Here is a 16,751-nt window from a genome sequence, read left to right as displayed (position 1 = left end):
ATATTTCAGAATCTGATTCCTTGGAAAACAGTGTTAAGTTACACTCATCAGGTTCTTCACTGCATTGATTTTCACTTGTCATTTTTACATGCTCTTTCTTGTGTGGGCAGTCTTTCACCCAGTGGTATGTGCTCTGACAAATTCCACATTTTGTTCGTCGTCCATACTTATCAAGCGGGTTAGTGCCTGCGAGTGGTCCTCCTCTAGCTTGGCTACTTTGGGCTCGTGACTGCTCTCTTCCTCTTCTGTGATCCGTGTAGTACACGGCATCTTGGCTCACGTTGATTGCTCCAGTCTTCTGCTCACTCTTCTCACCAAATACTCGTTTGAGCGCTGACTTCATATCAGCAAAAGTGTGCGTACCACACGCAGTTAATGCTAGTTGCTTGTCTTTGACATCAAGGCCGGCTGTATCGAGGAGTTTAAACGCTAAAACAGCGTCGGGCAGAACCATATTAAACTTACGGATCTTGTTGTATTTCTGTTCAAAGTCCGCTATGTATTCGGCCATAGCGACGCCGTCTTTCCTTGACACTCGATCAAACACAGAGTACGCTTCATAAGCCCGGTCTTTCTCTTCTCTCATGAAAACTTTGTCAAGTTCCCGAATCAAAGTGTTCATACCATCATCCTTGTTTAGATCGTCCGCTTGTATTTCTAGAGCAATGTCCCTTGGTCGGCCATCCAACGACAACGCTACAGCCAGTGCTTGTTTTTTCTTGTCGAGGTCCGTCACCCGTCTCCACATTTCCACTTCATTTTTCCAGTTTTCGTACGACTTTCCCTCGTCGAATGTCGGAGGCAGTCTGTAGTTATTAGAGGCAGCCATCCTCTGCTACCATGTTAACTCAATAATGAGACGTTTATTTAATATCAGTTCGTTTACTTTTCCGCTCTCAACAGCATGACAACTTGCCGCTCCCGGCTCACAACATAACACGTCATCACAGCGCGCAGCCAGCACAGCATCATGGGTACCGTAAAGCATAGTATAGAGGTGCCAACAAGTCATGTTAACAGTGCCAGGCTGTTTCGGCCCTCATCAACATAAAATAAAAAATCATCTGGCCACTAGGGGGTTGCACGTACAATCGCGCATGAGCCGGCCGGTGTGCTGTGTCCACTGGAGCAGCACAGAGAGGGGGGAAGACCCTGTGACAGACAGGGGGGGGGAGACCCTGTGACAGACAGGGGGAAGACCCTGTGACAGAGGGGGGGGGGGGGGAGGGGGGGGAGTCCCTGTGACAGAGAGGGGGGGAAGACCCTGTGACAGAGAGGGGGGGGGGACCCTGTGACAGACAGGGGGGAAGACCCTGTGACAGAGGGGGGGGGGGGGGGGAGTCCCTGTGACAGAGAGGGGGGGAAGACCCTGTGACAGAGAGGGGGGGGGAGACCCTGTGACAGAGAGGGGGGGGGAGACCCTGTGACAGAGAGGGGGGGGGAGACCCTGTGACAGAGAGGGGGGGAGACCCTGTGACAGAGAGGGGGGAGACCCTGTGACAGAGAGGGGGGGAGACCCTGTGACAGAGAGGAGGGGAGACCCTGTGACAGAGAGGGGGAGGGGGGGGAGACCCTGTGACAGAGACGGGGGGAGACCCTGTGACAGAGAGGGGGGGAGACCCTGTGACAGAGAGGGGGGAAGACCCTGTGACAGAGAGGGGGGAAGACCCTGTGACAGAGAGGGGGGGAGACCCTGTGATGGTTGAATGTGTCGACGGCGAGAGGCTGCTGACCATGTTATTGTCACCGTGCCTCTAGGTAGACATTGTGTCTGCTCATTGTGTTTTATACCATTGGAATATATAAAGTTTATGAGGTCTCTTTTCAAAGTTCAAGAGTATATCAGTTCAGTTGTTTACTTTCACAGACTAGTCGACTTTCAAAACCACTAGTCAACACTGCATCATAGTCAACTAATCGTTCATCTGTGGTTTTAGGAATAAACAATATAAATAAATAAATAGAACATAGATTTAATTGAACAATACTTTTCTTACGTTATGCCATGTTAAAGAAACCACCAAATTGAAGGTATTTAGAGAGGGAAAGACTGCCCTCGATGTTGTTACTGCAGTCAAACAGTTGGTATCTTTAGACAAGTCGCGGGGGTTTAGCGGCTCATTTGTAAGCAGCCTCTCAGAGCCAATCAGGACTCTGCTATTTCACATACCCTTCTATAGAGCCAATCAGGACTCTGCTATTTCACATACCCTTCTATAGAGCCAATCAGGACTCTGCTATTTCACATACCCTTCTATAGAGCCAATCAGGACTCTGCTATTTCACATACCCTTCTATAGAGCCAATCAGGACTCTGCTATTTCACATACCCTTCTATAGAGCCAATCAGGACTCTGCTATTTCACATACCCTTCTATAGAGCCAATCAGGACTGCTATTTCACATACCTTTCTATAGGTTTGTCCCGCCTACATTAGTTAACCCTTTGGCTGTTTTTGAGACCATGATGAGAATTGATCGTTTTCATTGGGTGGGGGAAAAAGAGATATCTGGCGTGACTAGTCAACTACCTTTTGGGAGTAGTCCACTACTAAAATGCAGTAGTCGTCGTGAATGCCCTGCCTAGGCCGTGGACCCCCATCTGATGAGAGTTTGTCTAACTCAAACACAAATCTGAGAATAGTTTTATCACATGCAATTTTGTCCAGATTTTTCCACAACTGTATTTTAGGCAGAAAGATAACAGTGAAACTATGATCAAAATATTCATCCTTATACATTCTTATATGGTGAAGTTTAACATGTAAACTTGACTAAAGGACCCCTGGTCGTCCCTCGACCCCACCTTGAGAACCACTGCTATACAGTGTGTACTCGGTGTGAGCAGAAACTAGTTCTGTTCTCTAATGTTCTGTTCTATTCTGTTCTCTAATGTTCTGTTCTATCTGTTCTGTTCTGTTCTCTAATGTTCTGTTCTCTTCTGTTTGCTCAGGATACCTAAAGAAGCACCATTCCACCCTGTTCCGTCCGCCTCTCCCGCTACACAAGCTGCACTCCATCCAGAGAATTGGTTTTGGAACGAATAACAAAATCTTTGTGGAGTTTGACTCCCCGTGGTGGGATGCTGACTGTGAAGTCATTTACCTGGTGTGGGAGGACGAGGTGTGTAGTGTGGCCGGACGGTAAGATGCATCTCTAGTATGCATGTTCAAATCTGATTTCTCCCCTGGCTAAAATACAGACTGCCGCACAGTGCACACACACACACACACACACACACACACACATGCACACACACACACACACACGCACATTTGAACTATCTGTTTCATCTCTTATCTCTGTCCAGGAGAATATGGTGGACCAGGTGTCAGATATACAGAGATCCTGGATAAAGAAGATGTTTGGCTTCACTGTTCTCAAACCCTCTGAAAGGTCAGGAACCACAAGAGACTCTGATGCCTCCCTCGCTTGTTTCTGTTCTATTTCCAGAAAAATATCAAACAAAATGAATGCATAGATAAGAGTTACGGAGTCAAACCTCTGCTGTGCGGGGGCACCCACGAGCTACAAGTTGTCCTGCCAGTGAAGCGGCTGGCGACTGCACATGTATCGGAGGAAGCATGTGCTAGTCTACAACTCTCCCCAGATTGGCAGACCGGTTGGAGCAATGATCGAGACAGCTTGGCAGGGGGAATTGGCCTAGTACAATGTGGGGGGGGATTACGTTGTGCAACTCCTCATCTTATTATTGATGTCTGCACTCAGGTACGGCCACGTTCTCTGTGGCTGGATCGCTGGTCACGAGTCAGAGTATATGGAGACGCTGCCTGAACAGGAAGTCACACTCGCAGTCACGCAGCTCATCCGAAGATTCACAGGTGAGTCGAAAACCCTTCTGTGTAAAAAAAACAACAACAAAAACGTGTCCTGGTCGCTGCACTAGCGCCTCCTCTGGTCGGTCGGGGCGTCTGTTCGGTGCGGAAGGGAACTGGTGGCAATAGCGTGATCCTCCCACGCGCTACGTCCTGCTGGTGAAGCTGCCCGCCATCAGGTGAAAAGAAGCGGGTGGCAACTGCATGTATCGGAGGAATTATGTGTGTATGTCTACGGCCTAGCCTGGGTAAACCCAGCCCCCACGTGACCTGCTCTCAGACCTGCTCTCAGTCCCTAGTGACTGAGAACCAGAGGTCTGAGAGCAGGTCACGTGGGGGCTGGGTTTACCCAGGCTATCTACGGCCCTCATCAGATCGGCAGAGGCGGTAGTGCCCGGGGCAGCAGGGGGAAGGGGGGGGGACGATACTCAGTGACAGCACATTGCTTGACAGAATCTATCCACCTTATTTTTGAATGCCCCATTGTAAAAGATAATTGTGGGAACAAGGTCCGGTTTAACGTGACTTATTGTTGCAGCTTGCCATTTCCTTTGTTATACTCGGCCGCAGACCCAAATTATAAACCGGAAACTGGAGTCCGTTATAAATATAGTCACGTTATAAACAACTAACCAACGCTGGGGGTCCGTATGGAAACAGTGTTACTCGAAATGGTTAAAAGTTAAATCAATTTGGTCATTCAGTGGTGTTTTACTGCCATGTAAAGGAACTATTACGCATTAGCCACAGTAGCCGACTACCCACAATGCATTACGTTATCCCAGCACCCGAACGACACGGCTGTAGAGCAGAATGGCTCTGCTGTAAAATCCTCACAGACATTCTTTTTGTCAAGTTAAAACCATAGACTGTAAAACAGTCTATTACACCGGAAGCGGAAGAAGCACCCATCAGGCATCATGGCAGCTAGAAGTAAGGTGGATAGGATCCTTCCATGTTCTAGTGATGTTTCTGAGCCTTGATCTTTGAAGCATTGTCACCTGTCAGACACCTGTTGTTGTAAAGTAACTGTGTGTGTTTAGGAAACCCCACCATCACACCGAGGAGAATCCTGCGCTCCCAGTGGTTTCACGACCCCTGGACCTGTGGATCCTACAGCTACCCAGGAAGAGGCTGTTCAGCGCAGGACCTGGACAACTTGAGGGAACCTCTGCCTGCAAAGGGTGCACCTTCTCAGGTACACACACTCACGCACTAGGGCTTTCACATTGCACTAGGCCTACTCCACCTGTTTGAACAAGTCACTTGCACTAGGCCTACTCCACCTGTTTGAACAAGTCACTTGCACTAGGCCTACTCCACCTGTTTGAACAAGTCACTTGCACTAGGCCTACTCCACCTGTTTGAACAAGTCACTTGCACTAGGCCTACTCCACCTGTTTTAACAAGTCACTTTCACTAGGCCTACTCCACCTGTTTTAACAAGTCACTTGCACTAGGCCTACTCCACCTGTTTGAACAAGTCACTTGCACTAGGCCTACTCCACCTGTTTGAACAAGTCACTTGCACTAGGCCTACTCCACCTGTTTTAACAAGTCACTTGCACTAGGCCTACTCCACCTGTTTGAACAAGTCACTTGCACTAGGCCTACTCCACCTGTTTGAACAAGTCACTTGCACTAGGCCTACTCCACCTGTTTTAACAAGTCACTTTCACTAGGCCTACTCCACCTGTTTTAACAAGTCACTTGCACTAGGCCTACTCCACCTGTTTGAACAAGTCACTTGCACTAGGCCTACTCCACCTGTTTGAACAAGTCACTTGCACTAGGCCTACTCCACCTGTTTGAACAAGTCACTTGCACTAGGCCTACTCCACCTGTTTGAACAAGTCACTTTCACTAGGCCTACTCCACCTGTTATTTTTAGGCAATATCTGCAAACAGTCGTCATAAGCAACCTGAAGCTTGTGGATGCATGCTTTTTTTAAATTCACCCACAAGGGGGCAGTATGTATATATATATATATGCAGTGAGCTCTGAAGAGATTAATCTTATCAAGGTCTGAACATAAATAGAATTTCCTTAAGGTGTTAGCTTGTGCATATAACATATGGCGCTGTCTGTACTTGTCATCATCATCAGATATTTGATCTGTAATAAAGTGACCCAGATATTTTGTTTAGTCACAAACAGATAGAACAAAGTGAGGCCCCTGTCCCCTTTTGACTGACTGCTTGCTGTATCCCAGCAGGCTTTGCAGGTGTTGTTTCTTTTGACTGACTGCTTGCTGTATCCCAGCAGGCCTTGCAGGTGTTGTTTCTTTTGACTGACTGCTTGCTGACTGCTTGCTGTATCCCAGCAGGCCTTGCAGGTGTTGTTTGCCGGAGAGGCGACTCACTCCTGCTACTTCTCCACCGTCCACGGAGCCCTGCTGTCCGGCTGGAGGGAGGCTGACCGTCTGCTGGCTCACTACGCCTCCATCAGTCCCTCCGGACCATGCAAATCCAAGCTTTAAAAACAGCAATGCATCTTGTACTAAAGAGATTTTTTATTTTTTGCCAAATTGTGCCAAATTGATTCTCACCGAATCTATGAAGGTTTTCAATGATGAAAGATGTCGAAATAATTTCTGTCAAATTGATTTTTAAAATGCACTCGTATTACATTTAAAGCACTTTATTTCTTACCTGTTATAAGATACAGCACATGAATATCAAGATTAAATGTAATACATTCTTAATACTTTACACTTGACAAATACTTGTTTTTTCTCATTGTAATACCAAATTCTATGCTCTGTGTGTGTGTGTGTGTGTGTGTGTGGCCGAACCTGAAATTGTTGATATAAAGTTAATCTAAACTATATCCATGGGCCATGTTGTCTGTTTAGTCTTGAATGAATACATGAATTATGCATATATATACATATATCAGCAATAATAAAAGGAGAAATCCATCGTAGAAGAGGAAGAGTTTGAGCAGTTTGAGTTCAGGTCCGTTCTCTCAGGGTTGATGAAAGGCATTCTGGGAAATGTAGGAAATTGCTAACTGAAGTAGAAGTAGACAAGGCAAGACAAGAAAAAATGGGTTCACGAAAAAATTTATTATACAACTTACAACTATATACACAACTATACAACACAAAATAACTCCTGGAATGTATTGAATGTCACAGATTGATGATATGTACAACTGTTGTCAGAGTTTCTCATGGTAACTCAGATCCCACTGAGTCCATTTGGGTCCCATCAGGTTTTCTTCAGTAACATCAACATCGAATTATTTGCACAGTTAAGATCTTTTTATACAAGAGATTGTGTTCCTGATCTGCTTCTACATTAATAACAAACATATAAAAAATAAGAAAAGGGCCAAGGCACCTCTTCTGATCTGAATTTGTTGAAAACTCCAACATGTAGGCAATATGCTTTTATCAGTGTCATCACTTCGCAGTCATATTTATTAGTTTCCTGTTAGCAAGGATGTGGAGACATCTTGCTGTTAACAATCAGAAAACGAACAAACAAATATTTTATTCTATTCTATTAGAAAGGGAAACCACCTCAAACTATTGAATTAAAAGAGAGCGAGGTACCAGTGATTATTTTTGAATTGACTCCATTTTTATTTTTGTATCCATATTGCTTTCTTTTGTGGCTTATTTTTCTTTCTTATTCTTTATTAGTATTTTATTATTATTCTCTTTGTCATTGTAAATTATACTTATTATGGTTATCTCCTATCTCCAACACTCTTGGTTTCTGATTGAAGAAGATTACTCAATTTCCTTGGAACATACATTATATAGTATATACGGTAAGTGATGACCATGATGGAGATATTGCCTACACATTCACATGGACAAATTCAATATGAATGAGCAATAAAGGCTTTTTAACTTCTTATTCTTTCATTCTTTCTTTTAATTATTATTACAGACTAGTTGATCTGGTTGTTTCCATACTTTTTGTATGTTTTTTTTTATATTCCCTTTAAAGAACATTCTCTTTTTAATATGAATTCCCACTGAAGTGCTTTTTTCGGAGTTCTACGTTTTGCACAAAAGCAAAAGTTTGTCATCCTCTTATAGCTAAGAGATCAACTAGAATGCTTGCACAAAGAAAGATATAGCCCCGTCATGTTTCCAGTCTCACACATTGTGTTCACTGCCTCTTTCCTGTGTGAAGTGGGGTTCCAAAAACCACAACAAACCCCTAGCTCAGCTCTAGTGTGGGTGACACCAACCAACATAACTGCATAATTACAGCCCACATAACAGACATTGGTTTGTCATGGGATGTTTAGTCTGTCAGCTGAAAGGAAGTTAGACATTAATGGGAAGATCAACTTGGTTTACCTGATGTCTTTATATCAGCTTGTGATGATAATTTGAGCATAAATGCTCCAAAAGGCCTCTCTGATTGGTGTATTATGAAACTGCATCTGAAAAACCGAGGTCTTATGTCATTGCCTATAATGTTTTTACGGACGAGTTGAGAATAAGACTGTTTAGCTGAATGTCAGAATAACCTCAATGGTGATAAGGATGAAGATCATCCACTCTAACCTCAAGCTGTGCTTCTCACTCAGGTGGCTCCTCATGAGGTCTGTCAACTGTGTGCAATGTTCCAGCTTCTCGTTCATAACATTGACTCTGCGGTTGATGCTGAGGAACTGGCAGGTCTTGTCATAAAGCTTTTCCAGGTTTTCTCGGTCCCAGTAGAAATCAGGTGTGATGATGAGCAGGTCCGACCTCAGGTTTATACAGTGTCTCAGTGCAAAGAGCACTTCTTCCCTGAAGAAGAACATGAGGGCATCGTCGTCTGGTTTCGCTGCCATCTCTGTCAATATCACCAGCGCATTTGAGGCACCTCTAGGTAAATCCACTTCATGGAAACCATGGTTGATCAAGTCATGGCAAAGCGTTGGCAAATGATACTGATCTGCTGTTGCAAAGGCAATACACTGCATCATATCCTTGTCCTCATCCTGGGAAGGCTGGTTGGTTTTGGATGGTTGTTTCGTTCTCGGCCCTTTGGGAACCCTCTTTCCAGGAATTGTCACTGGTTTCAAACTGGATTTTAAAACTGAACCCTCTTTCCAGGAATTGTCACTGGTTTCAAACTGGATTTTAAAACTGAACCCTCTTTCCAGGAATTGTCACTGGTTTCAAACTGGATTTTAAAACTGAACCCTCTTTCCAGGAATTGTCACTGGTTTCAAACTGGATTTTAAAACTGAATCCTCTTTCCAGGAATTGTCACTGGTTTCAAACTGGATTTTAAAACTGAATCCTCTTTCCAGGAATTGTCACTGGTTTCAAACTGGATTTTAAAACTGAATCCTCTTTCCAGGAATTGTCACTGGTTTCAAACTGGATTTTAAAACGGAATCCTCTTTCCAGGAATTGTCACTGGTTTCAAACTGGATTTTAAAACTGAATCCTCTTTCCAGGAATTGTCACTGGTTTCAAACTGGATTTTAAAACTGAACCCTCTTTCCAGGAATTGTCACTGGTTTCAAACTGGATTTTAAAACTGATTTGACGAGGTTTGTTGAATACGGGCGCTCTTGTCTACTCCTACAGCTAGTCTGCACCCAAGGGTCAGCCAAGGAGCTTCTGAAACGTCTTAACCCATAGTAACAGCTCCTTGGACACATCCTTGAGGCAGGCCAGGTGGAAAGAGTCCTAGGTTGGGATTCATACGCGTGTCCCTGAGTAGGATGGGAGAGGCTGGCCGAGGCAAACAGGCAGACCTGCCTCCTGTCCACTGGCCGCTGAACTCCCAGTCTGAACCACAAGGTCCGGAGAAGCATCTTCATTGTCCTCGTGTTGTCCTCGTGTTGCAGCGGCAATAAGTATGGTCACTTGCAACCCTGTTGTCCATCATGTCAACTGAACTGGCATTTCTTGCTCGCTTGGGCATTAAGCCCAAGACAGCAATAAATGCCAATTGAGTGACTTCTTGCTTGGGAGCTGGAGAGTCACTTTCTTCCACGCGTTTCCTTTTTTCAATCCTGATTCTGATGCGTGCACTTTTTCTCACAGCTGGAGCAGGGGCAATGGTCCGTGTGGCAATGGTCCGGGCAATGGTCCGCAATGGTCCACAGGTCACAACTTCCTCAGCCTCCGCTTCTGGAATAAAGATATAAGAATAAAGATTATTTCTCTTTCAAACAGTGTCGTAGATCTAATATGAGCAAAACTTATTAAAAAAAATTCACAGCTATGTTCATTTCCAAAGGTTTGTGGAAATGGACAATTTCCATAACTCTTCCAGGCTTGGAAAACACAGGAAGCTGGAATCCTCTTCAGTGTATTTTCCCGACCCCGCCGATTTCCCCCCCATTTTCTCCCAAACTGTACTTGGCCAATTTCCCCCTGCTGCTGCCCCCTCTGCCGATCTGGGGAGAGCCGTAGAGTAGCACCGTGCTTCCTGCGACACATGCACAGTTGCCAGCCGCTTCTTTTCAACCCGACCTTTCACTCAGACAGTAGATCAGCCCCCACGGTTCGGAACGTGGTTCGGAACGTCCCTTTTTGTTGTATTTAACGTTTAACGCTAGTGTATGAGAACCCCTGCAGCGCAGCCAGACACAGACATCGCACGCAGAGCAGCACACAACACCCAGACAGACCCAGACAGCAGGACAGGATTGACAAACGCAAGCCAGAATATCCGATGCCCACCAGCAGCAAATCAAGACCAGCAAGAAGCTGCAACCAGCAGCACACGCAGGGGCCAGCGCTGCTGGTTGCAGCTAAAAATATTATTCTGCCAAACAAAATTCCCTGGCCTTCACTGTTTTATTGAAGGAAATTATTTTTGAGGTGTGACTACATTAGAAAAGATTAGCTTCAGAGTCAGTGATGTGCTTGAAATGTTTAATTTCACAAAAGGCTCATTATCTCAGCTTCTAGAAAAAAATTGCTGTTTTGGGGTAAATCAAGCTATCTTCTCCGGCTCATAACTAAAGAACGGAAAATGGGATCAATAAACTTTTTTTTGCAGATGATAGAATAGAGTCTCATCGTTCTTTGTGCGTGTTCAGTGTTTACATAGTAATATATCACACAATATTCTGTGGGCCTCGAGAAATCACTGAAAACGCTCTGAAACTCTGGCACTGGGAGCGTCCGTTCTCCAAAAGTGGCTGGCACTCAATGAGTTAAGGGAAAAAAAATATTTTTTGAGCTGTGCAGGGCAACAAATGGTTATAAAAAGTATAACGTGATCCGAACCGTGGGTTTTCTGATCCGTGCCAGCCCTATTGCTGTGAAATATATATATATATATATATATATATATATAGCGTAAATTCCGGACTATAAGCCGCGGCTTTTTCCCCGTTTTTTGGCCTTTTTTGGCCCCTGCGGCTTATAGTCCGGTGCGGCTTATCTATGGATTTTTAAAAAAAAAACAAACAAAAAAACTCTCTTTTTTAGCACTCTTTCTAACTATAAATCCACTTCTGTTTTAATTTCCTCTCTTGCCCTCTTTTCACCACACCGCGGACACTGTGTGCACTGTAAAAAAAAACACAGGTGGTGTTGTGTTATGTTGTTTTGTTGAAATGTTAATAAATGGGAGCTTCCTCAAACAGCCATCTCTTTCCCGACAATCCCCTCTGTGCATGAACCCTTACATATGGTAATTAAACATTAAAACACAATAAAAAAAAAAAAAAAACATTAAAACACCCGCGGCTTATAGTCCGGTGCGGCTTATATATGTAACAAACAGGCAATTTTGCAGGTGCGGCTTATACTCCGGTGCGGCTTATAGTGCGGAATTTACGGTATATAGTTTTTACATATATAGTTTTATAGTTTTTACATACACATTAACCCTGAGGAGTAGCCGGATTGGGCTGATTTTCAGAAATATTGTGATATTTGGGAAATATCACAATTTTGAACATTTAATTTCAGAGGCTGCAGCAGGCTCAGTTTTAAACCCAGAGTGAAGTTTCTGGTATCATATGAAACTAGAAGACCTAAGGAATCGAATTTGCCAACCATGTCATGCTAGTTTGTCAGGAAGGTGGCTAAATAACACTCCAAATTTAGGCAAAATTTTGGCGAGGGAAAAAAAACATTTTCAAATGGGTCCTCTTTTTCGCAGGTGTGTGTGGCAGGAGGGGGCTTTAACTAGCCAAAATGCTTTTCTGCTGCCGTTTGTCTCCTGTATGCAAAACCATCGCCTGGCACGTTTTAATCCTATTTGTTTATGTGATTGACTAATTGTCATGACTTGTTAGCCAGCCAGCTAGCTGCAGGCTAATGTTACAGGCGGTCCCTGTCTTTTTCCACCTTGAATATAATTTTTTCATATTCGATACTTTTTATTTATATTCAAATATATATTTGAATATCCGTCCTTGTTGGTAATACTGACGTAGGACTCAGTTTCCCAGAATGCCCCGCTCCCTACCTTCTCTGAGTCTCTTGCGGCGGCGGTCGATGGAGGCAACCTCTGACTTCAAGCTCATGTAGCTCTTCCTGGTCTCCTGCAACTTGTCCTGCAGGAAGGAGATCCGCTCCGTGCTCGACATGCTGTCCAGAGAGTCTGGAAAGAGAGAGAGGTGTTTTTTATTCTTTATTTCAGATTCATCACTGCCTCAGCAGCGACTATTCTTCCTGGGGTCTGTAGGGGGTATGGAGAGAGAGAGAGAGGTGTCTGTCCCCCCCCCAATATTTTATCTATATACTTTTTTTTAGTAGAGTGCACGAACAAGACAAACAAACAGGTTCAGACACAGGAAAATAAAAGAAAGGAATGGAAAAAAACGTACATACATCATCAACATTACAGCGCAGTGCTACCAGCCACATCAAGTGCTGGAGACAGAGGTGTTAACACGGGTTACAACTCTGTACTCCACATTCTTGGCTAATTTCCACCACATAGTACTGCATAGTATGGCTCGTCTCAACTCAGGAATCAAAATTGTACCAACCCTGTCATGTTAGTTTGTCAGGAAGGCAGCTAAATAACACTCCAAAGTTCAGCTACATTTTGGCGAGGGAAAAAGAAAACATTTTCAAAGGGGTCCTCTTTTTCACAGCCTAATGTTGGCAGGTGTGTGTGTCCGTTTGGAAGCAGCTAGTAGCCTTATATTGTCATTTAGCCTTTCTGCTGCTATTGCATGGTTCAATCAGCTAATTGTATTTTATTGGGGGGCGGACATTTGTGAGAGAAAATTTGTCTTCCAACAACCTACCTTTTGCCATGTCAGCTTGGGGGACATTCTCCATATCAACTGATGGTCCATCTTCCAACGGGGGCTGAGCTGGGCTCTCAGACAACGCTGCACCGTTGGGAGAAGACGTCTTCACTTTTGGGCACATCTTCCCAAGTGATTGTTCGAATTCCTATGGAGATCACAATCCATTAAAATAAATAAATAAATAAATAAATACAAGATGCATTACAATTACAATGTGAGATGTAAAACGCAACAACGCTCCTTCATAATCTTACCTCTATCAGGCTTCGTCGTGCAGTGGCCCATTTGCGTAATGGAGAGTCAGGAGGCAGACGTTTGTCAAAAACCTCTGGGCTCATGCCTCCAAATGAAACCCGCTTCTTCTTCAGTTCGCTGAGGTGACTTCCAAATGAAACCCGCTTTTTGCCAGTTGGGGTTTTCCTGTCAGCCAACGGGGGCTGAGCTGGGCTCTCACACAACGCTGCACCCAGAGAAGGGGTCTTCACTTTTGGGGACATCTTCCCAGGTGAAGACATCTTTGTTGTGGAGCTGCTGGAGGCTGGAGCTGCAGGCTCTTCAAACCTGAAATCACAATGAACAACAAAATGTTAATGGTTCTCAGTCACATTTAGTGTTCAAATGTGTTCTGTATCTGGATATACGCTATAATGATTGATATAGCATATTATCCAATCACTTGCTTTGCATTTACACCTGTATTTACATGTGTTAATGTCTGGAATCCACGTACACACACATACACACACGCACACACACGCACGCACGCAAGCATACACACGCACACACACACACACACACACACACACACACACACACGCATGCACGCAGACACACACACATACACACACGTACACACACACACGCGCACACACACGCACACACACACAGGCACACACATGCGCGCACACGCACGTTTGACACAACACACACATATACAAGTGTATATAAACACATATAGGCTAGGCCTATTCTATGTATTACACTGTATTTCTTTGCTATTCTTCTACATACAATTGTATTGGCTGTTTCTCCTACTAGACAGGACAGGACTAGACTAGACACTTTGAAAGTGAAACACAACTGCTGCTACAACTCCATTAAACTTTCAAACTTGTGTGTGTAACGCTACATACATGGCACAACAATCAAACATTCTCCAACATGTCTGACAACATTCATGTTGGCAGTTGCTGGAGAATGTTTGATTGGTGCGCCATGGGCTCAACATGGACAAACGATTCAACATGTTGAATCTGACCCAACATCTCCAAACAAGGACACACAGCCCCATGTCACACCAAACAAACATCTTGATAATTAACGTTCTGTAACGAACATTATAACTGTAGCCGAGTGTTCGGGTCTGGCTATTAGCCTACTTGACACTTTGTTAACAAAACAGAGAGAGAGGCTGTAACGTTAACAAACGCTGGTCTTTGCACACAGTCCGATTGTTTTCATATGCGTGTTTTTTAATCCGTCATCTGAAAACACAGAAGGGTCCCAGCTCGCAAAAATCTGTTGACTGATGCAAAAAACGCAGAAAATCGAACCTCGTCCGAAAATGACGGACGTAATTGTCGGACTCGGTGTGTCAATGATGACACAAATGAGGTCATATTCTTTTTTTTTTCGTGCGTCAATTTCGGAAGAAAATACGGACTTGGTGCCTCAGAGAGACGACGCGACAATGTCGTCGAACAGATGCTTCACAGTTCCCCCAACACAACACACAACTCTCTGACACATACAGTTAGGCTAACTGAGCTAACCGCTAACCATTACTGGAATTACGCAGATTAAAGGCCCATATTCTGCACGATGAACGTTATAAGGAAACTGAGCTAACCACTCAACCATTACTTAAATTACACACATAAAGACCCTTGCTAACTAGCTAGCAAACATTTGTGATTTTACCTGTCGATGTAAACAGTCTGCTCGTCAACAGAATCCACCATGATCATCGCAATCTGCTGCTCTGCTATTTCGTTCTTCACGACACGGAGATGCTCTTCTGTCGGACGTCTACTGCGGTGAAGGACCAAACAGCAACTGCCAGTGCTTAACTCTGAGTGACGTGACGTGAGTTCAGGAGTTCAAATCGACCTCCAATCAGGTAACGCCCCTACACGCATTCATCACGTGACACACACGTATGCGCATGCGCACACGTCCCGCACACATACCTTCGCAGTAGGCGATCTTTTTTTTTGGATGATGGCGAAGGCATAACCCGCCCCTCTCTGCCTCTGATTGGCCTAGCGTCAAACTTCCATCCAAACCATTCGCTTGGCTATCCTGCATGACTTCTCTTTCTACAGTCTGTGGTCAGACCGTCAAACTCAGTGGGTCAGACAGACATACAGCAGTTACGCTTGCTAGGCTGCATGAAAGATGCCAGTGTGTTTATGTTTTTAATATACTGTGGCGACTCTGGGTTTAGGTAGGAACTGATGTGGAGGGTGGTTCCTGGGGGGAAGGGGATGAGTGCGGAAACTTCCTCTTCCTGTCGGGTCTGCGCATGCCTGCGTGGGTCTGGATAAGCTAGGAAGCCGGTAGCTAACTAGAGCGTGACAACCGCCGAGAGTTGTAGTGTTAACTGTGAATAAAAAGCCTGTACCGAAGCTGTTGCCTCCTCTCTTCCTCACGTAACGGTCCCGGGAGCGGATCGCTTCAATACGGTAGTCATATATCTATGGTTTATAACGCTACTCTTGGCAGTGCACGTATGTAGCAGATATAGACAGACAATTGATCAAGGGTGATATAAAACAGGGTTATTTACAGGGAACTAGCAACGCAAGCGTAACTGCTGTCTGTCTGAAGCCCCTGGCATATAACGCTAGCTGCTGACAGGTCTGGTAACGTTTCCACTCATAGTCAAAGCACAGAGCACCGAGTCTGTTTGGTGAGTTGGCGTCCTCGTGTTCTTGGCGTGAACCTGCGGCCCGTGACAACATGTAAGTAGTTTGAACTGTGTATGTGATGTGAATGCTGTTTTTAGTTGCGTTGGGAGGTGCAATGTAAAAATGTGTCTTGTCCAGTGTTGGGCAAGTTACGTTATAGTGGCGCATTGGCTGCCAGTGCGAGGAGTAGGACAGCCAGCGCTGTGTGTGTGTGTTATTATGTGCCTTAAATGTATCTTTATTGTGTCATGCTGGGGGCTGTTGCAATCATACAATGTATTTTAATATATTTCTCTGTGTTGCTGGTAGGCTGCTGTCTCTGCTGTCAACCAGACCGAGCAGCAGGTAGGCTTCTGTCCAGACCGAGCAGCAGGTAGTTTCTGCTGTCAACCAGACCGAGCAGCAGGTAGGCTTCTGTCCAGACCGAGCAGCAGGTAGTTTCTGCTGTCAACCAGACTGAGCAGCAGGTAGGCTTCTGTCCAGACCGAGCAGCAGGTAGTTTCTGCTGTCAACCAGACCGAGCAGCAGGTAGGCTTCTGTCCAGACCGAGCAGCAAGTAGGCTTCTGTCCAGACCGAGCAGCAGGTATTTCTGCTGTCAACCAGACCGAGCAGCAGGTAGGCTTCTGTCACCCATCTTGATTATTTTAATTATCCATTAATCTGTCGATTATTTTCTTGCATAATTGATGAGTCGTTTAAACTACAAAATGTCACAAAATGGTGAAAAATGTCAGTCACTTTTTCCCCAAAGCCCAAGATGACATCATCAAATGTCTTTCTTTTGTCCTGACCAACAGTCCACAACCCAA

At 44.7% G+C, this 16,751-nt stretch overlaps 1 protein-coding gene across 1 annotated transcript; it reads left to right on the top strand.

Moving 5' to 3' along the window:
• Window positions 1-970: 970 nt before the first annotated feature.
• Window positions 971-6,366, top strand: LOC310770713 (peroxisomal N(1)-acetyl-spermine/spermidine oxidase-like; the record flags this gene model as incomplete). Its single annotated transcript, XM_083663440.1, has 6 exons — window positions 971-974; window positions 2,954-3,123; window positions 3,311-3,396; window positions 3,730-3,842; window positions 4,880-5,034; window positions 6,164-6,366. 6 exons carry the CDS (start codon window positions 971-973, stop codon window positions 6,314-6,316), a joined length of 681 nt encoding a protein of 226 aa, XP_083519566.1. The 3' UTR covers window positions 6,317-6,366.
• Window positions 6,367-16,751: the final 10,385 nt, after the last annotated feature.

The sequence above is a fragment of the Poromitra crassiceps genome, assembly GCF_964638095.1.
Source record: "Poromitra crassiceps genome assembly, contig: HAP1_SCAFFOLD_191, whole genome shotgun sequence".
Taxonomy (NCBI): domain Eukaryota; kingdom Metazoa; phylum Chordata; class Actinopteri; order Beryciformes; family Melamphaidae; genus Poromitra; species Poromitra crassiceps.
The sequence above is the reverse complement of the archived record's forward strand: the minus strand, read 5'-3'. Positions and strand labels throughout refer to the sequence as shown.